At 39.5% G+C, this 22940-nt stretch overlaps 1 protein-coding gene across 1 annotated transcript; it reads left to right on the top strand.

The window, feature by feature from the left end:
• The first annotated feature begins 2939 nt into the window (after positions 1 to 2939).
• Positions 2940 to 3389, top strand: LOC138887502 (secreted RxLR effector protein 161-like). Its single transcript, XM_070169260.1, has one exon. The coding sequence runs from the start codon at positions 2940 to 2942 to the stop codon at positions 3387 to 3389; it is 450 nt and encodes a 149-aa protein (XP_070025361.1).
• The last annotated feature ends 19551 nt before the right edge of the window (positions 3390 to 22940 follow it).

The following is a 22940-nucleotide window of genomic DNA, read 5'->3' as shown; positions in this document are numbered from 1 at the left end:
AGAGTTATGAATGAGCTAGAAAAATCTCTTAAGTGGACCCGGTCCTCTGCTTCAATCACCACTATGTATAAGAACAATGGGGGGAACATGCAGGGAATCGAGTTCCAAAAGGAAAAGACTCCTGACAATCCCCATGGCAAGTACGTTACTGTCCCTGATAATTGGCTTTACACTTATTGTGGTAACACTGAGCATTTTAAAGAAACCTATAATGCTAGATTTTAGTCCCAACAGAAAAATAAAGTTTTTTCTAAAAAAGTAACTACTACTAAAGAACCTGATCCCTCAAATAACAACCGTGTGATGTCTACTTGGACAAGAAGAAGTTTGTTCACCCTTTTCCTCATTACAAGGGACCTAAACTTGTTTGGATTCCTAAGTCTAATCCTTGATTTCCTTGTGCAGTGAGTAGTGAAAGGAAGCTACCAAAGATGGTGTATAGATAATGGCTACTTTAAGCATATGACGGGAAGCACTGATGATTTCCTTTCACTCAAAGCCCTGCAAGGAGGGAGTGTATCCTTCAGCAATGGCAAAAAGGGATACATTCTAGGAGTAGGAAGAGTTCGGAAGACCCTCACCCATTCAATTGAAAATGCATACTATATACAGCCTACTGAGTGTCTCTCATTTCTACGACAAATGAAACAAAATGGAATTCTTATCAAAGTCTTGCACGGTTGCAAATCTTGTAACTGGTTAAGTGTTTCTATAGGTTAAAAGATTCAAAAATATCTATGTTGCTAATTTTGAGTCTTCGAACAATGGGGATCATACATGCTTGAGTGTTGTTGATGATAATGCTGAACTGTTGTATAGAAGATTGGGACATGCAAGTTTTACGTTGCTAAACAAATTGGTCAAGAAGGACTTGGTTTGTGGGCTGCCTAATTCAAGTTCCAAAGATCACAAGGTATGTGATGCATGTGTAAAAGACAACCAAGTTAGGGCCTCCTTCAAGCCCAAAAAGGAAGTAAGCACCTCAAGGCCACATGATCTCCTCTATATGGATTTATGTGGACCTTTGTAGGTGCCAAGTAGAGGAGGGAAGAAGTACATTTTCATCATAGTGGATGACTACTCGAGATTTACCTAGACTTTGTTCCTCAAAACCAAGGATGAAACTTTTTCAGTGTTTACTCCTTTTGTGAAGAAGATCCAAGTGAAGATGAGCCATAATGTTGTGAGTATAAGATCTGATCATGGCACAGAATTTGACAATGCAAAATTTGATGAACTCTGTTCTGAAAATGGTATAAGTCATAACTTTTCAGCTCCAAGAACACCCAACAAAATGGTGTTGTGAAGAGGAAAAATAGGTCTCTTGAAGATATGGCAAGGACAATGCTGATTGACAGTGGTATTGAAAAAATCTTCTGGGCAGAGGCAATCAACACTGCGTGCTACTTGGTGAACAGGTGCATAATCAGGTCCCTCCTGAACAAAACCCCGTATGAACTACTAAATGGAAGGAAACCCAAGCTAACCCACTTGAGGCCTTTTAGCTGCAAATGTTTTGTCCTAAATAATGGTAAGAAAGCACTAGGAAAATTTGATTCCAAAATTGATGAAGGAATCTTTTTGGGCTATTCATCACAAAGCAAAGCTTACAAGGTCTAAAACAAAAGAAATCAATGTGTTGAGGAAAGCATACATGAGATTTTTGATGAATCCCACCACTTATGTGGGAAAGATCCATATGATAAGGTTGATTAAGATGGAGAGCGGTCAAAGGTTCCTGGTGAAGTCATTGATATGGCAAATGGAAAGGCTGACATGATGAGTCAGGTCAAGGAATCAAATGAAGATGGTGTAGCTCAATCTCTGGCTGATACAGAAGAATCTGTTCCCTCAATCACAATAACTGAAGCAGAGAACAGAGTTGTTGATGTCGTACATAGAACTATTGATGCTGAGTTGGAAGTGGAACTCATGTCAACGATGTGTCTCATTAAGAGGAACCTGGATCATCCCGCAATGAGACTCAGGTATCTAACTGGAAACACAAAAGTTCACACCCTCTTCAAAATGTAATCACTCCTCTTGACTCAGGGATTCAAACCACATCAAAATCAAGAAACTCACTTTCCTTCTCAACCTTCCTCTATCAAATTGAGCCCAAAAATATCAAGGAAGCATTGAAAGATGCTGACTGGATTACTGCTATAAGATGAACATCAATTTTAGTAGAACATCGTATGTACCTAGTTCCTCAACCCTCAGACATAACCATTATAGGAACTAGGTGGGTGTTCAGAAACAAACTGGATGAGTTTGGGAACACAACAAGGAACAAGGCAAGGCTAGTATTTCAAGGCTACAATAAAGAAGAAGAGATCGACTATGATGAAACTTTTGCTCTGGTTACTCGAATGGAAGCCATTCGAATCTTCATTGCCTTTGCATCTCATATGAAATTCAAATTGTTCGAAATAGATGTCAAAAGTGCATTTCTGAATGGATATCTAAAGGAAGAAGTCTTCGTCAAACAACCACCTAGTTTTGAATGTCATGAGCATCCTGAGCATGTATTCAAACTTGACAAGGCATTATATGGACTGAAGCAGGCCCCTCATGCATGGTATAAAAGGTTGTCCAAAGTCCTCCTTGATAATGGCTTTACAATAGGAAAAATCGACAACACCCTATTTTTGAAGAAACGGGGAAGGAACCTGCTCATTATGCAAGTCTATGTTGACGATATCATCATTGGTGTAACAAATGATTTCCTATGTGAAGAGTTTGCAAAGCTCATGGGCAGCGAGTTTGAAATGAGCATGATTGTGGAATTGAATTTTTTCTTTGGACTACAAGTTAAGCAAACTCCTAAGTGCACGATGATAAGTTAGCAGAAGTACTTTAAAGAGATCCAAAGAGATTTGAGATGGAAATTTCAAAGATCATTGATACCCCCCATTGCCACTGCCACTTATCTGGACATGGATGAACCTGGTTCTCTTGTGAACAAAAACATGTACAGAGGTATCATTGGGTCACTCTTGTATCTCACAACTAGTAGACTAGATATCATATTCAGTGTGGGATTATGTGTGAGGTTTCAATCTAGTCCAAAAGAATCTCATCTGAAGGCCGCCAAGAGAATTCTATGGTATCTCAAAGGAACGCAGGATCTGGTTATCTACTACCCTTCAGGAGAGAATTTCAGTTTAATTGGGTATGTTAATACTGATTATGCAAGTTATCTAGTGGATAAAAAAAGCACTTCAAGGATGGAAATTTTTTTGGGATCATGTCTGATTTCATGGGGTACAAGGAAACAAAACTCTGTGGCTCTTTCAACTGCAGAAGCTGAGCATGTGACAGCTGCCTCTTCCCATGCTCAACTGCTATGGATCAAGCAACAATTGGAGGGATTTGGTGTTTTCTGATTGTGTGCCATTACCGTGTGATAACACCAATGCTCTCACCATGACAAATAACCTAGCTCAGCATAAGAGAACAAAGCACATTGACGTGCGATATCATTTTCTCAGAGATAATTTTGAAAAAGGTCTTATTTGCATGAAGTTTTGCAAAACAAAAGACCAAGTTGCAGATATCTTCATCAAAGCACTGAGCAGAGAGCACTTTGAAAAGAATCGATTGGCATTGGGGTTGATAAAATCAAACTGAGCACTAGGTCCCTCAATGATTGGCTATGAAAGAATGAATAGGTAAAACAACTAAAAAGTGTTTTCTGGCAAGTTCTAACTCATTTCTATACCGTTACAAGTAGACACACATGACAATTACAAAGCAAACAAGCAACTAATGTCATTGCATCTTGGTAAAAGGATGAGGCTCATATTTTCAAAACTAAGTCAGGGAACCTGGTTCCTTTGACTTAGGTTAGTAGTCCTTTTGTACGCTCATGCACATATTTTTAATGGCTATGAAAGTGCCACATCATTAAAATTTCAGTGTCTCTTTATCACCTCTTTAGAACTCAAACATCATACTCGTTACTAAATGACCCGTCTACCTAGCAAATCTATACATGTTTGTAACCGGTCCCTCACTTCTCTAAATAAACCCAAACTCGGTTTCTTTCCACAATATCCATATCAAAGCCAAAAATTCCCTTTTCTCACTCAAAGCCAGACACCCTTCTTCTTGTGTCCTCACTACAAATCTTCACTATATCTCATAATCCAGAAGTCTCAAACGTTTCCAGTGAAGTTCCCACTGTATCTTCATATTACAAAGCATAAGAGTGAGAGTTTGAGTCTCCTCTATCGCCTAGTCAAAACCCCATACCAGACCCACAACCACCCACTACCTCCTCTCCAACCCAATCGAGTTCTGGTTCTCCTCAGAGTCGTAAGACTCAGAACCTCAAAAGGTTTACGACTGTGACCTCGCTTACTGCCTCGTCAGAAAAAATATCCGAAGGAGAAATAGTAAATGGAGATGAAGGTTAGGAAGTTTCTAGTCAAAAAGTTAGGAAGAGTGGTGAATCCCAACAGGATGTGGTTCGTAGTAGTGAAGGTTCATCAATGACCATTCCAAGCTTCGATTTGATTATTTCCAACCTTACATGTAATGTTCCTTTTGTATCTTCTGAGTCTAATTTGGGGATAAATGAAAAAGAAGCTATTGAGAACATGTTGTTAATCGCTGTAGAGGGAGGTTTGTTTGGTTGTTATGAGGGTGTTAACGAGACCATTGGTTCTTAGGGGGAAGGTAAAGGTCATCAGAAAGAGGGTAGGGAACTGGTGCCTGTTGAAAATCCAACACCTGACAATACTACTAGAGAAACAAATGTGGGACCTGATCCTTTAACCTAAGAGGAGCCCTCTGCTCCTACTTGGGATGAAACTCCCTGCTCTTCAAAAGAGCCCCAGGTTAGTACTGATCTTGCTCCCTCCCGTCACTTTGATGTTGATCTGTTAAACATCGTCTTTCCTAATATGAGATCTCTTTCTGAGGAAGAAAAATGAGAACAGTGAGGAGGATTATGATAATATGTCTATTGCAAGGTTTATTGTAGCTAGGAGTAGAAGGGAAACTCCCAAAGAGCCTACTCTTAAAAGACCTACTACTAGACCACAAAAGAAGGAAGCATTTGAGTCAGTTCTGAAGAAAATCAAAGAAGAGAAGAAGAAGAGGAGGTTGGTGAAGGGTAGGAAGCTGGTGAATGAAGAGGAAGCGCCTCTAACACTTGTTGTTGATGTTGATGAACAGGTGAATGAGGAACATGGTTCCTTAATTCATAACTCCTATAAGAACTTGCAGTTCCTAGACCTTGGAGAGAGTCATCTATTAAAATGGTGGAGGTGAAAAATGTTGAGGTGGAAGAGTCTGGTGAGAAGGTGTCTGAGATGTCTGATGAGAAGGTGCTTGAGAAATCTGCAAAGAAAGAGAAAAGTGTTGGAAAGTCTGTGAAAAGGAAGGCTAGTGACAAAGAGGAACCCGGTTCCTCCAAGAAGACCAAGGTGGGTGTGGACAAGGATGAAAGAAGAGAAAACCTAAGAAAACAGAGGGTGTTGTGGGTCAGAACATTTGCTCCTGATATTCTTGATATGACAAGTATCTGTTAACTGGTTGATATTTGTGAGTTTCAATAGTGGACACGCTTATTCACAAATGAGAGTGCTAAGGTGTATGAGGAAGAGGTACATAGTTTCTACGCATACATATTCACAGTGGAAGAGGACAACATCTATTTGAAGGTCAACGATGTAGAATTTTTGATGGACGAGGTTGTATTGGGAAATATTTTTGGAGTACCTACTGGAGGAATATCATCCATTGAGGGGACTTGTTCTCCCAATTTCAGAAGTGCCATTCTAAAGGATGATGCTGTGGATCAAGGGGAATGGGTGCATAAGAAGGCCCTCCTTCCAGCGTATCAACTGTTGTTCGAGATGGTGAATAGGGTTTTACTTATACGGGAAGAAAGACGTTCCATTACATCTAGAGAAGACTTGTTTATAATAGAAGCACTAAATGCCTACACTACTATCAATTGGCCTGGTATTATGGTAGAGCATATGAAGAAAGTAGCAGATTTTAAAGATGGTAATCATGGGTTGCCTTACGGCTTTTTACTCAGTATGGTGTTTAACTTCTTCAAAGTCCCTTAGGGAAAAGAAACAGTGGGAACTCGCAAGCAAACATTCTCCAAGACCACCTTAGAAGAGTGTCAGTGCATTAATAAGAAAGGAGGGGTTGGTAGCAATTCCACTATCTCTCAGTTGATTGAGGATCGGAATGTTGCCAATGAAGAGATAAGGAAGTTGAAGGCATGAAATGTTATTCTTGAGGGACAACTTAGTCAAGTCTAGGAGGTTGCCTGCCTAACTAAGGAAAATGCTGATCTCAGAAAACAGGTTGAGGACCTGAAGGATAGGCTGCTTAACGAGCAAGTGTCGACAAATTCCCGAATGGATATCCTCCTTAGTACCCTTGCCTCTTTATCTATGCCTCCCCCTACCAGTGATCCTTAAAATAGTCCCCTTCCCAGTGTCCATTTAACAACTGTATGTCCTATATCTTGGTCCCTTTGTTTTGTTGTTTTTGTGGCTGGTACTTTTTAAGTTATTTTATTTTGTGAATGGTTGTGTAACAAATGGTATTGCTAATTCTGTTCTCTTTTATTTACAATGAATCAGTATCCCGTCTTTTTACTATGCATGCTATACTCTCCTGCTCGGTTTTGAGCCATATTTTTGTGCACACATATGGTATGAGTTAATCATGCTGGACTTTTTTTTTGCTTACTACTTGTGCGTAATCTCTCTATGATACCAAAAGGGGGAAAATCATTTGAAGGGGGGAACATGTTCAGGGGGAATATAAGAAATAATTTGGTTCTCAGGGGGAACTTCAATTACAAGTTTGTCATCATCAAAAAGGGAGAAATTGATAGGTTATGTGTCTTTTTAATGTGTCTTATTATGTTTTAATGATATAACAAACTTAAAGATAAGAACCATATTAGGAACCTGTTACACATCCGCAGTGCTCAAGAATAACAAGTCTCAAGTTGGGCACAAGTTCCAATAATTAAAGTCAAAGAGATAACAGAGGGAACAAATGGACATCAGTTCCCTGCTAATTGTACCAGTCAACTCCCTACAGTTGTAAAGTTGCTGCAACTGTTCATCTACACAAACGCAACAAGGCAAACAGTGCAGCAATCACTTTATGAGGAATACCTTGTACCAGATAATTTCTTGCATCATCTAAGTGACATCACTTGTATATTATCAAACCGATGCAAGGGAAAACAAGTCACTTGAACACTTAGAAAATCCTCAAGCTTCTTTCTCTAGTGTACTGCAATCTTTCAAGTGACTTGAAGCCTTCAAGAATAAAGAACAACAGAACAAGGACCAGTTTCCAGCATTACGTTACCATATGTCCTTAGTTGTGTTGTACCTTTGTTAGAGAGATTTACTTGTAATTCCTACTTAGCTTAGCTAGAAGCATTGTGTAGGAAATCAGTTGTAAAACCATAAATATTATGCTTGTGTCTTGGCTAGAGTTAGTCGATTTGTGAGCTTTGTAATAGAGTTATTACAAAGGGGCTTGTAATATAGTTATTACAAGTGAGTGAGATATTAATAGCTTAATTCCTAGGTTACAATAGTTTGTAATATAAAGTTTACTCAGTAGTGAAGTTGAAACCTTACAAGTGTAGGTTGCGGTTTTTAATCCCGTGAGCGGGGAGTTTTCCATGTAAAACTCTGCTGCATCATTTACTTATCTTTGGTTGTGTGTGTTCTGTAGGAACTGATAAAGAACCCTGTTCTCTATATAACTTGGTAGACCTTTAGTTTCTATTGGGGGGGGGGGTAAAAGGGGACTCTCGCGAGGCGCCATATCTGCCTCAGAGGTGCCATAAGAAACGAGCTCTATGTCGCCCTAGGTGAAGTGAGGCGCCACCTGGGGAGCTTTCTATGTTGTGCCTTGTGCCGATTTTCCTTTCGTGCTCTACTTTTGCATTTTACATGTCATTTTGTGCAACTTTCTTTTCACTTTACGTTCGAATGTTTGTACACATAAAATGAACTCAATCAAGCTCATACGTCGCACAATTTATCATTAAAACCTCAAATGTAAGGCAAGTAATGTCATCAAAATATAGAATTCTAGCCAAATGTCACTACCCCGTACTTAAACGTTGCTCACCCTCGAGTCAACTAATACATTATTCTATCTCTGAGAACCTTACAACTTAGCACATTCAAAGTATACTAAATCGATGGCCATGGTTAATAATAACAATTAAACTCTAGCATATACATTCAACACGCACTTCCCATAAATATATGCCAAAAATCAAAATATTAAACACATAAACCACATGCTCATAAACATTCTAGGCTAAAAAATCGATCAATGTGACAATGCACTAAAGGCTTAAACACTCAACCAAGCAGTGAAGTCTAATAATGTTACATATCTATCATGAAATCATATTCCCTCACAAAAAAACCAAAGAGAGTAAACAATTCAACAATTTAATAACTCACACATATGAAACAAATCACTCACTCTCACAAAGAAGTCACATGCATGCAAAAGGTACTATGTGCTTGCCCACTATATAAATCCCTACTAATGTAGGCTTCCTCGGTCTAAAATTATTCAAGACTCTATCATGGTTGTGATATGAGCTAAGGGATGGATAGGATATATTCAAGAATAGTGACTAACCCTCCTAAACACTTTAACACATCACATAATTACTTTAAGCGCAACTTTTCTTCAACTCACATAAACAAGATCACCCCAAAAATGTTCCCTCCTTCTTTAAGCACCGTTTTAACTCACACTCATTAGCAAGGGAAAGATTTAATTATCTCTTTTGCTATGTACTTTATATGTTGCAAGTTTTTTTTTCTCTTCTTTTTTTCAACTTTTTCTTTTCTAATATTTCTCTTGTACTTTGTCCTTCCTGCCAGTGGTGATACAAGTGCACCTTTCTTCCTTTTATTATTTCCACTCAAAGGCTCCTCCAAATTACTCCTTACTTTGTTCAACCACTTACTTATAATTCCAGTGCTTTAAGTGGTAAAAGAATCAAAATACTTCAATTAAGAACAAAGCATGGCATGAGCTTGTAATGTGGGTGCCAAAAAAAGGCCAACTGGCTCAAAAAGGGGTCACTAGGGACGATTTTATTTGTGATAAACACACTTCAACTCACATGTTGGGTAAGTTTTATACACCAATGCAATGCAATAACTAAATAAAAACTCACTTTATACATGGAACATCATAAGGACGGTCTTATTCTGGCTCTTAAATGAAAGCAAGCATCAACGTAGCCAAAAGATATTAAGCATAAAGCAAAAAAGAACACAAATCAAGAAAACGAGCCATATGTGTTACAAAATATGCTATCCAACTCATGAAGGCATCATTAACAATCTCAAAGTATAAGAAAGTATCACACATGACAAGGCATAAATATGGTACTATCAAACATATGAAAAGGCACCTAGGAATAACATTATTCTTCCTCCTTTTTTTCTTAAGTCCTAATCTACTCTAAAAAAAGGTTCATCCGGTTCAAATTACATCCCATGGAAAAGAATCGAGGCACAAAGAAAATCACGGGGGAGAGGGGGGAGGGGGATTATTTCTACGTAAAGAAAACTAAAAGACATTTCTTTTGGATTTTTCTATTTTTTTGCTTGTATTTTTGTTTATACTTTAAATTTCAAGAAACCTTTCTAGGAGATCCATCGCCGGGAATAGTCTAATCTTTTTTTCTATATTTTTTAATTTTCTTTTAAATTTAAGCTACTAAAGATACAATAGTACACTGATATTTCTATTACTATACATAAAAAAAGAAGCTAAAAATCAAAATAAGAAGTTAACATACTAATATAATACTACTACTACTACCAATACGAAGGAAGTATCCTACTCCACACTTAAAAAGTACAATGTCCCCAATGCACGATTCAAACAAAATTGTAAAAAAAAAACTCCTTGGTCAATTGTCGAGGTCATCTCCCTCGTCGAAGAAGGCTTTGTCTGCCTCCTCCCAGTTATCTACGTTCTTTCCAAGGTCCTCATCTCCATCATCAACAGCTCAATCAACCAGCTCCGCTTCTTCGTGAACAAAATGCTCTGGGTATTATTATCCTCATGGAAGGTACATTCTAACCCTCAGCAGTCCCAACCAATTTCTGGGCCTGTGAGTTGAGTGGGAATCACTTATTCAACTGTATCTACTCTTTTAGTGTAGCAGTCCTCCCTCCAATTTGTAACTGTAAATCAAGCATACCGTAGAAATGAGCCATGAAACTATCATTACGAGCCTAGCGCTCGACAATAGTCAAACAAGACCCATTATCCTCATCCTTGCAAAAGATGCTGGTGTTATATGTGGCTCATGGAGTAGCAAGAATGATCATGTCAAAGTCGGGCTCCTCATCCACCCCCTAGACCCTCAAGTACTAATTCAGTACATTACCAATGAAAAGTCTATCTACTCTATTACTCCTTCGAACCTGTGTCATTTAGTGGCGTACCAATTGCCAACATAACTTAATGCCCCGTCATCATAAAGTATACAAGGCAAACTGTGTCCCTACCAATGTTTTCATCATGATCACATAGTAGTAGCATCGTGCTCACTAGCCTAAACACACTTTTACAATCTTATTGATCTTTTTATTCGTTAAGATAATACGGTTGTGAGCCTTTTTGTCTTGGATGCATTTAGCATTAGAATGGACACCAGATAAGGTGTGTCTAATATCCCTTAAGAACGACTGGGAATAAAGTTGCACAAGGGTGCATACTAAACATTGGGTTCCCCAAGTGGGTACATAATACACTAACAGAAATACAGATTAACCTCCCATGGAGAGCACCAACTACTCTTCGTCCTGAAGATTTCACCGGACATAAAATTCTCTAATCAAGCTGAAATTTTCTTCCCAGGGTTCTTAAACACAAAGTTCAAGCCTAAGTCTTATACAACTTACCAAATTTGAGGGTATCTTGACTTCAACTAACGCTCCTTGACTGCATAATTAGGCCTGTGAATCTTTGGATGACACTTTGTATACCATGATGCCAAACAGAGGTACACTTTTAATCACATACTCTCGTTCACCCCTAGCTTAAGGTTGTATCACAACAATAACCTCCACTACTTGCTTGTCTTTACTTTGGCTTTAGAGGCAGCCTCATTCTATTCATCTTCTTTGGAGGTGCAGAAGTGGTATCTTTAGCTTTGGATGGGGCGTTGGCCTTAGCTTTGGCCGGATGTTTAGCATTAGGTGTTGTACACACCATGATTGATATACTTACAAACAACATCAATAGTTAATTCATAGATCCAATAAGTATATCAAAATAGGTTGGAATGACCCCATACTTAAAGCTTCATCACATTCTACTTCCAATAATTCAAGGTTACTCAGACTTCACCTTTTCCAAGTAAGCATATTCACATTCTCAAATCAAGCAATGTAGCAAAAAAAATTTCAATATACCCTGGCTCTGTTGAGCCATCTCACACATAATTTTAATGTCAATCATACTCATAAACAAATTTCTATCAATCTTGGAGACAGGGGCTGCAATTGGAACAAAAATTGCCTTTGAGGCATTTTATCGAACACCTACATTCGCTCATTATATGTAATCTTCTTTGCGTGTGAGGGATTTCCTCACCCTCCCAAACCTATTTGTGATTCGAGGGTAAAACATTCTTTCAAGAATAATAATAACAATCCTTTGGGGTTCATTGGATTAGGACAAGTTTTAGCACAAAGTACCATTAAAAGGCCATAAAAGCTTGCAAGTTATCCTCACTTCATCACCATAACTTATAGAGAAGAGGGAGTGAGAGAAGAATAAACCTTGAACTTGAGGACTAAAAGATGATAGGGATTGGGTAGCGGAGCATGTGTTAGTGTGGGGAAAGGGAAAAGTGTAAAGGGTTTGGGAGGTTTTGTGAAGTTTATTGAGAAAGAGAGTTTTTGCGTATGCCGGTGGGGGGGGGGGGGGTGTGCTTTAATTTATTTTAGGAGTTAAGTCATACACATTTATGTGCAAATAGGAGGGAGGAGGTTAAAAAAAGACTTACCTGTTGCTAGTGGCACGATGCGGTCTGAGGGGCAAGAGGGGAATAGTGCAAGGTGCATTTAGGCGTGATGGCTTCTGCCCCTTTAGCAGTATGACGCAACGTTTGAGGCAAGGGGGAATAGGTGCGAGGCGACCCTAGGCGGGCCAAACCCTGTGCATGAGCCTTTGACTCGCGAGAACATGGTGTTATCTCCTTTATTTTTTACTTTTTTGCATTATTTTGCCTTTCGTCTTGACCCTTGATCACATCTTTCCCATCGTATCACTTCAATACCTAGCCAAACAAATAAAATCGTATAAAACCAAGTCATTAGTTTGACATGAAACCTAAAATAAAAACCAAAACTTGGCTAACTAATCCACGAATTGGTTTTTCTTCCAACAAGCTCCCTAGTTAATGTTAAGGAATGATGAATTCAACAACACCATGGGATGCCTCTCATGAATTGCCTGATTTAATAGCACATCACAACACATAGTACTCTTTCAAGAGTCCACTAAGTCTATCAAAGTTTTGTGATGAAGAATGCCACCACCGTAATAGTGTTTCACTCTTTGACTATTAATCAAGAATGTACCACCATTCTTAGGACCTGAAGTTCCACATCTCCATGATTTGTAGCCCGTACTACTTTAAATAGACCCGACCATCTAGACTTGAGCTTTCAAGGGATGAGTGTAACTACCCAGCTAGTAATTTGTGTAAATAAGCCATGTTCCTCTATTTTATATTCTCTGTATGTGTATATGATGTTAGATTAAATTATGGGGATGGTTGGTTTGGTTTCGCGAAGGTTTGAGAGTGATTGAAATACTTAGTTCCATTTTTAGAAGCTTGAGTTAACCAAGGTTGATGTTTTAGCCGACGACCTTTTTGTGGTGATTTTACAGTTCCTATAGTTTATGTGGTTATTCCGGACCTGGACGTATGTTCAGATGTGGATTTTGAGCTTCATAGAAGGTTTTGACTTTATTATTAGAAGTTGATAATTTATAGATTTGGAGAGTTTATAGGTTTAACTGGGAATTGACTTTGATGTCATTAGGTCTTGATTAGTGTTACACGACTTTGGATAGGTTTATTATGCCTATTGAAATGTGTGTGCAAAGTTTTGTTGGAATTCAAAATGTCTAAGCGTGATTCGGATGGGTTTGTCGAAATTGGAAAATTTGGAAGTTACGAGATGGATTTTGATCATCGATTATTGAATTTTTTATTACTTGTGGTGTTTTAGGATTTGGATAATTTTAGATAAGGTATAGGACTTGTTGGTATGTTTGATAGGGGAGGGGAGAGGGAAGGAGGGTGCGTTGCAAAAAGGATTTCGGACCATTATGGAGTTTGTATAATCAATTAGTTTTGGTATGTCACACCAGCAGTGCTTATAGTGCAGGTGCGGGGCTGTGAAAGTTACTCATGGAGCAAATTTTCATGGTCACAGAAGTGGGGATGTGGGGCACATCTGCAATGTTTGATGTGGCCTAGGATTGACCGCTTCTGCGAAAGATGGTACGCAGGTGCGAAGGCGCACCTGCGAGGATTTGTGCGCACCTGTGGAGTGAGGTTAGTTAGGAGGATTGACGATCTATGGTATTTTGGTCGCACTTGAGGAGCTGCAGATGTAGCAGCTACGCCGCAAATGCTATGATGGTCTTTTAAGTTAAACTCGCAAGTGTTAGGTTTTGTGCGCAGAATCCGGCCCCCAGAAGTGAACTTTGTGTCCGCGGAAGCAAGATGTCTGAACTACCTCTTATATTTTGTTGATTTACTCATTTTTTGTTATATTGAATTTTGGAGTATAGAACGAGGCAATATTTGGGGAGATTTTCACTACTACTTTGAGGGCAAGTACTTTCTACTTACATTTGATTATACATCTTGTTTCCCCATAGATTTAAACACATAGAACATTAATTTGAAAGAGAAAAATTTGGGTTTTAGTACTAAATTTTGGAAAATGCATAATTGAGATTTGAACCCCGACGGATTTGGATGAGACTTGTATATTTGGACTCATATTCGAATGGTTAGTCCAAATTTGTGATTTTTGTTAGATTTAAAGATCAAGCCTAGGTTGACTTTTTTTATTGACATAGTATAATTGATTAAAGATCAAACCTGTATGCTCCATAATTATTTTCTTTAGTATTATTTGAACCATGATGCATTATTTGACTACATTTGAGCCGTCCGAAGGCCGATTTGCGAGGGAAGGTGTTCTTGGAGTACTAATTTTTCTTAGTTTGAGGAAAGTATTTTACCTAGCAATGTCTTGAGCAACTTTTCTCTTGAATTGATGACATTGGCTATGTGATAGAGGTGACGAGCGTATGCACGTACATTAGGTTTACCCATATTCAGGGCAGTGTTTAGGTTGTGTTATGCGTTTCTGCCATTGATCCTTATAAGTTTGTATAACTAAGTGAACTTCTTGAATCACGGTAGAGATCATGTGCAAATATGATTTCCTGTTTAAACATGATACTCGTTATATGGTGTACCCGCCTAATCTTAGCTGTAGTTATTGGCGACCAATTTTAACCATCTCTTTTAAAATTAAATTATTTATGCTTAATAATTTACATATGTGATAAAATATTTTCTAATAGTAATACCTATTTTTAATGTTAAATTAATAATTTTGTATTAATGTTTACCATGAAAATGTTAATAATAATTAAATTGGATTTTGTGGTTCTAAAAATACGTGATCTATTTTTATGCTAGTTGTTAGGCAATTTATGCTAAGTAAAAGATTAGTGTAAGCACGTGATTTTTGCTTTACGGACATTCGCTCCAAAAGAAAATAAAAATAGTGACAAATGGCTTCGTTGTACAATTGTTCGAGTTTTCATGTGTTGTTAGTCACTTGTGGATCTGTCCATTCTTTTTTTTGCATTTAATCATTAACAAACAAAATACAAAATATATGTATTAGGATGGTTAAACCATAATTCGGTCAGTAAAAGAAAATTCAAAAAATATATATGTGCACCGTTCGCCCTAGGCTCTTAGCTAACCTACGTAAATATTTTTGTGATAATTGTGTTAAAATGTTGCATTGTTGTTTAATTCCGTTACCTTATTATTTGTTATTTTTATTTTGTTTAAAAGAAAAGAAAAAATAATAAGAAAGAAAACAAAAGCAAAAGAGTAGGGAAAATCGGTTTGGGCCAAGAAATGAAACAAAATAGGCCCAAGACCAGGACACAGATCCAGTCCAAACACAGGCTGCCCGGACACGTCCCAAACGACGTCGTATCAGCGCCTCAATCTGAGCCGTTGATTCATGGCAATCAAACGGTCCAATACAGCCCCTGCTAAGTCGAAACGACGTCGTTTCAGGCAAGTTAATCTGGGCCGTTCATTCCCATTGATCCAACGGATCCAGGCCTTCCTCTAAACCCGTCAACATGACCCGATCCAATCCCCTACCCGGTCATAACCCACTATCATCTCCCGAACGACGTCGTCCCTCCTCAATGGTTAGATCCTGGCCCTTGATCTCAATTGATCCAATGGCCAGGATCTAAACCCTCAATACATATATAAACCTAACCCCCTTACCCCACGCCCCAAGCCACACCCCCCCCTCGGCCACTATTCACCATCTTCCCCAGGCTCCCTTTCCTCTCAAACCCTAGCAGCCTAGGTTTCCCACCATAAGCCTGGCAACCACAGTTCCGATGACCACCAAAATAACACCCCCGATGCACCCGACCATCCTGAACACGAATCCACTAACCACAAGCCTCGAATCACTTCCGTTCGTCTCGAATCTTCGTTTGAAGATTTGAGTCGAACCTGGACCTATGCCAAACCACCCCATCTTCATGCTAGACACTCTCCTGACCTTCCTCGTGACCAAACCAAGCTTGGTTTGGTCCGAATCCACCCACAACTCCCAAAAATCCAGATCTGGAAATCCAGACTTCTGAAGCACATGCACCTGGGGAACCCGGCCAGTTTTGACATAGGTTTGAGGTCTAATAGACCTTAACCAAGGTGTTCTCATGTGAGAACACCCTGATTAAGGTTTGTTCGGCCTCAAAGGTTCGAAGTCGAGTTTGATTTGGGTCTGTTTGGTTTAAACATTTTGGTAAGTTTTCCGTTCTTTTGTTTTATTTCCAAATAAGTTGTCAGCATATCTCTTTGTGTTTGTTTGTTATTTTGTTACTTCTTCCAGATTTCTTTCATCTCTGTTAAAGACCCTTTATTTGGTCGATTGTCTTCTGTTTGTTCTGAATACACTCTGTGATAAACATGATCGTCAGTTAGATTAATCGTCAAAGGAACTAATTCATATAGGCCCAGTAATTTAATAAAAGTTGTCTGATACCCTTTAGGTCCCCGAACGTGTTGTTTATATGAGCGACTGATTATTACCTGCTATAATTAGTATAGTCGACTCGATAAATGTCGTCGATTAGTTTTCTATAACTAATGGATCGAAGGAGCTAGGAGTTTCACATAACTAATTAAACTCGGACACTGGCTGGATGACCTAGTAATGTTTGAAATGGTCTGTTGGCATTATAAAAATGACTAAAAGGGTTCAGTCTAGGCAGTCCTGAGTTCGAGTTTTCATCAGTGCAAAAATGCCCTAATGCTGCAATAGGCAGGGGCAGTAATAATCAAGGTTAACGGGGGTATTCTGGGGTGTTTAAAAAGAACAGAAGTAATTAGTTTAAGTGAGCTGACAAAAAGGGTACTAACTTAGGATTAAACTAATACCAATGGGGGAACAAGACACAAGGGTATGGGGGCTCAAAATGAATAAACAAATGAGCCCATAATTCTGGATTAAACAAAACCAGGCGTGGGGAATAAAGGGAGCTGACACCAAGCATGCTGAGCATGGGCTTAAAAGAGTATGGGCATTCTGCCAATTGGCAGGCAGGGCAGCTCAGCTGTAATGGTGCATTTGGCCTATAAATAGGCCATTTGATAACTAAAACAGGGGCTGAAGTTTAAGGGTCTTAGGCTGGACATTTTTGAGTCTGGAGAGAAAGAAAAAAAAAACAAAAAGAAAATTTCAGAATATTGTAACAAAACACTGTCTGAAAACTGCTTAGGAATTCAAGTTAGCCAAGCTGTCTTTGCTAATTGTTGTTGGTTATTTGCCGAGCTGTTTGTGATTGTTGAACTGCTGGTGCTGTTATATTGAATACTCTGGTTTTCTGTTGGTTCATCATTCTGTTTCTGGGACTGCTTGTTTGTTGCTCGACCACTTGTGAGCTTCATCATTGTGGCTGGTTGTTGTTGCTGTGTTGTTGGTGTTATCTGCTGTTGCTGTATTCACTGCATATTGCTTAGCTGATCATTCCTTTCTTCTTTGTCCTCCTTACCAGGTACACAATCGATACCACTAATGTAACTGAGAGTTTGAACATAAATGCAAAAGAGAGGACCTGCAGATTGTTTATATACACGTGGACTGTTGTGTTAAATGTCATGTAGTATATAGTAGTTACATTTTTGTTTGGATAATAGAAGTAGCCTACATGCTTAGTGTATCAATGCAGGTTAATGCATGCTAGTCATGTATGTGTGCTGTTAGGTGAAAAAAAACATTTCCAGTGTAATAAGTTGTACCTTTAGACTTAGTCTGAGGGTGTAATATATTCTCTAATGTAAGCCAAATAGGAAAACTATCCACTTTAGTTAAAATTCTTTCTCCTTTTGCCAGATTGTCCCATATAAATTGATAAACTCATTTCACAGAACAAAGAATCAGTCCTAGGCCTCAATCTCATGAAGGCCGAGCCCAAATCGAAACAAATCAGTTAGGCCCATATCGAAAAAGGGGGCCTAAGTCTGGCCATCTCGCATGAGCTAGGTTTGGGCCCATAATTTTCGGCTAGTTATCCATAATCGCAGTCACATTTTATTATTCTGTAAAAGCATTTTAAATCCTGTTATAAGTAAACTCGCAATCATGTAATTAATTAGGACTGTCTACCGTTTTCAATTGATAGAGACGAACACGACAAGAAACGTAGTTGCTATAGGATATCCTTTTAAAATAAGAACGAGATGAGCCTCGATGAAAATAAACAAAACACGCAGATGCGGGGCCCTTGTTAAATGTAAATCATTGAAGCATTTAGTTTCCCGGACGGGTTGTTTAGCAAATCTCACAACCTTCCTAAAATGACAACACGTTAGTCTCTTTAGGATACGCTTTAATAAACTTTACCTTCTTAAACTCGGGTGCACATTTATGTGACCCAAATCCAAATCTCGACGGATTCGAAATGCCTCTCTAATCACGGGTACATTGACTGTGACGTGGTTCGAGATGCATGTCCATGACGTTGCAAATTCATTAGAAATAAAGAACGAGGTGAGCCTCGCCAAATAAAAATACAAATTGCGGGGCCCTCAATAAATATTGCTTTAAAAATTGTTTAGGCTTCGGGATGGACCGTTTAGTAAAATTCCACGGTCCTACCCAAAATAAATACGCTAGTCGCTTTAGGCGCGCCTTTAATAATTTAATTTCCTTAAACTCGGGTGCACATTGATGTGACCCAAATCCAAATCTCAACGGAGTCAAAGTGTGTCGACGACCACGGGTACATTGATTGTAACGCGGTTCGAGATACATTTTCACAACGTTGCAATTCTTGATAAAAACAGTAAATGATAAAAGCGGTTAAAAGTTAAATTTTGCACATAAGTTCACACTTGTATAAAATCAGATAATCAAGCCGAATATAACAGTTGAGCGACCGTGCTAGAACCACGGAACTCGGGAATGCCTAACACCTTCTCCCGGGTTAACAGAATTCCTTATCCGGATTTCTGGTACGCAGACCATAATATAGAGTCATTCTTTTCCTCGATTCGGGATTAAAATTGGTGACTTGGGACACCCTAAATCTCCCAAGTGGCGACTCTGAATAATTAAACCAATCCCGTTTCGATTGTCCTTTAATTGGAAAAAACTCCCCTGCGCCCCCGCGGGCGCGTAAAAAGGAGGTGTGACAGCTCTGGCGACTCTGCTGGGGATCTGTAACCCAGAACCACTGGTTCAGGGTTAAGAATTCGAGCTTAAAATAATTGTTATTATTTGGCTTTATTTATTATCTGGTTTTTTACGTGTTTGAGCCTAATGTGCTAAATGCTGCTTTTACTGCTTTGATATTATTTGGACTGTATATATAAACTGTGCCGAAACCCTTCTCTTCTTACCTCCGGGGAGAAGCTCGCTGGTCGAGACTCCCTATTCTGTTAGTGTCAATACCCGAAATAAGAAAGAGGACGGATAAGTTACGAAGCCGGACGGCCTTTTGGTTCCCGGTAAGTTGCCCCTCCTCGGCCCGAGTTGTCTGCTCGGGTACACTGTCTAGAACACTGACCCAGGTTTTGAACATAGAATAACGTGACTTCATGCCGGATCCCTAGTAGGAGCGCTTATTTGCATCATGTTGCATATGACTTAGGGGACTCAACACAGGGGTTGGGTCCGTCTAGGACTAGCAACCTGGTATGAAAGGACCATCCTAATGCATCCCATTTGTTTTCCGTGCATCTATTTGTCTCAAGCCCGCATGCTGACCAGTGTTTGAATAATGGAAATCGAAAAAAAGGGGAAGGAATAGCGGTTAAGGAGTTAATTGTTTATTTTTGAAAAAAAAAGCCAATGCCAAAATACAGTCAAAACTCTGCTGAAATTTTGAGAAAATGAAAGGAAAATGTCTTATTAGTTTTATTTTAATTAATTGCAAAGGAAAAATAGAAAAGAAGAAAAAAAGGGGTCGTCGTTCTACTTTTATATACTTTTAAATATATATATATATGGTTTGTCCTGTCGCAAAAATGAAGATGGAAAAGAGTCTTATTTTTGATATATATATATATCTCTACATATATATATACAAATATAAAAATACGCCTTTATTTGTGGCAAAATTACTGGTTTTGCCAAAAGTCATGAAAGTAATAAATGTGCAGGGTTTTTCATAAAGTTTTATAAAAGTAGACGTCTAAATAAAGTTTTATTATTTTTTTTTTTTTTTTTTTATTATTTTTTATTATTCACTTAGGCATAATCACCCCAATAAATGTGCAGGATGAGCACGGTACAAAACGAACCCTTTTCAATAATGACCAGGATCCCGTTTGAGTTGCGGTTATGGTGGAACGACTTAGGCAAAGAAGGGCAAGACAAAGTAAGGAAATATCTGAAAGGTCTCCCGGACCTACTAAACATTCAGCCTCGGGGTGATATCATCAGATCATTGGTCACTTGTTGGGATTCCGCACACAACGTGTTCCATTTTTCGGACTTCGAGCTCACCCCGACGTTGGAAGAAATAGCAGGGTACATCGGGATTGATGAAGCCCCTTTTAGATTCAAATACTTAATTGCACCTAGAGCTGTCACGGTACACAGGTTTCTGGATTTCCTAAAAATACCTCGGACATTCCACCATCCAGATCTTGCCAAAGGATTCTGCAGTCTCCACCTCATATATGCTAGATACGGTCACATGGGCGGGTTCAATAAGCCGGATTTCAAGCTATGCAGTAGAGGCAACCGACAAAAGTGGGACGAACACAGGCTAGTGGCTTTTATGACAGCCTTTCTGGGACTTATAGTGTTCCCTAGGAAAGATGGAAACATTGATCTAAGGATAGCCGGGGCTGTCAATACTTTGCTTACCCAAGATAAAAGTACTCTGGCGCCTATGATTATGGCTGACATTTTCCGGGCTCTCACTGCTTGTCGAGCCAGGGGCGACTTTTTCGAAGGATGTAACCTACTGTTGCAAATGTGGATGACCGATCATTTATGCCATCGCTCCTCACTTTTGGGTTATGGTTCGCCAGAAAAAACTTGTATTGGAGAATTCTACACGAGAATCAAAGGGCTCAATTTACCTAAGGGAGTCACATCATGGACCGCATTTCTCCGAACTCTCACTGCCAGCCAAGTCCAGTGGACGCTCGGATGGTCACCTATCGAGGAAATCATATACATGCCGGCAACCCGGCCTCACTTTCTGTTAATGGGACTGAAAAGTATCCAACCCTATGCACCATATCGGGTTTTGAGGCAACTTGGGAGGTACCAAGTGGTACCGAAAGATGAAGATTTGAGTACCCAAGTGATTGAAATCAGTCCGAACGGTCATTTCCCTGAAGAAGAAGTCCGCCAAATATGGAGTGAATGCCAACATCTGACAGCAAACACTTGTGTGATTAATACGGCACAAGGGGAAGTCGCCCCAGAATATCACGCTTGGTTTAGAGGTAGCCTGTCCTACGAAAGACCGGCTAAGAGGCCGCATCTCAAAGATTTCGTAGAATCATCCCAAGGGCAATGGAACTGGTTAGCAAAAGAGAAGGGTTATCGGGCAGAGATTGGCGATTTGAAGCTACAAATGGATAGTCTGAAATTCGATAATAGCGTACAAGTCGCGGCGGATCGAAGCGAAAAGAATAGATTGATCCAAGAGAACGAAGAGCTTAAGGCCCAAATCCAAAAATTGAGATTGTCTCTCGACGAGCAGCCCAGAAGTCGATCAGACCAGCGGTTGATAAAGGGTTTGAAAAGGGAGATCGCGGAATGGCGAGACAGGTTAGAAGAATCCGAAAAGGTCATGACAGAGTTCAAGGCACGGTGGGGAACAAGAGTAGATAAGCATCGCCGGTGTTTGAACCAATTGAAACGTGACCACGAGAAGACTGTGGCCAAAATAAAGAGGGAGATGGCTACACTCGAGTTTAAAGCAGTTAAGCAGGCCGGGGATTTCCAATCGGAGAGTAGATACTGTTACGACTTGTTGGCCCAAATGAAGGAAGAAGTGCGACAGCTGAGGGATCAGCATATACAGGACTCACAGGTATTCAAGACGTGCAGTGATCAGATAAGACACCTACTCATAGAGAAGAAAAAAACCAGAGACAAGATCAGGGCCATTGCCCATGCCATCATCAGAAGGTGTCGACGGTGTGAAAACATGACCTGTGTTACCGTTCTCCCAGTAGTGATGGGTTATGTCAAACAGACCATGCACGAGTTGGAGCAGCTCGAAAGGGATCTCGCACCTAGAACCGCGAAAAGGCCGAACGATGCCTCGCGAGTCCCTAAGTTGGAAAATTAACCTCTGGCCGAGTCTTGTTTTAGTTAAGCTTTGATGTTTTCCCATATGTTGTTTTCCATTTTTTCTTCAATCAAATAGGGTCAAAGAACCATGGAGTCTGTACTGTTGCTATGTTGTTTGAAGCAATGTGTAATAGCAAATTTTGATAATGAAATTAAGTGACTCCGGAAGAATTTCTATGTGTCTTTACTTTAAGGCAGAACTACGCCTGGTCTGATTCACGCGGGGACGTGATACGTAGGCAATCCCCATAAGATTCGACCGCTTTTTAAATAAAGAAAAGAAAATGTAAATAAAATAAAAACGCGGGGTTTCGCATAATACTCTAAAAAAGAGACGAATGAACAAACCGGGATGACGCATGTGGTTTGAAGCAAAGCATGTAGAAACGGTCAACTGCCTAGGTGCATTGCATCCTCTATGTGTTATGATCAAATCTGTTAAGCTCTAACACTAACAAAGTTTGTTGTTGTCTGATACCAGACAGTTAGTTGTTAAAGAATTCTGGCAACACATTCATACCAAACCAGATCCAAAGGACCGGTAGCAACAAGCATGACCACTTCTGAGAATAGTAATGAGGAAGAAAGGCCGATGAGCCAGTTGCTAAAAGAGGCAATGGAAAAGATTGAGAGGATGGGACTGGAGATGCATGCCATGCAGCTAGCCCTGGCCAAAACGCAAAAGAGCCCTGAGACACTGGGACACGTACCGGAGTACCCTCACTCTGGCCCTTCCACAAGCCGCCCAAACCCCCTCTA

The sequence above is a fragment of the Nicotiana sylvestris genome, chromosome 3, assembly GCF_000393655.2.
Source record: "Nicotiana sylvestris chromosome 3, ASM39365v2, whole genome shotgun sequence".
Taxonomy (NCBI): Eukaryota; Viridiplantae; Streptophyta; class Magnoliopsida; order Solanales; family Solanaceae; genus Nicotiana; species Nicotiana sylvestris.
This window is presented reverse-complemented; position numbering and strand designations above follow the sequence as displayed.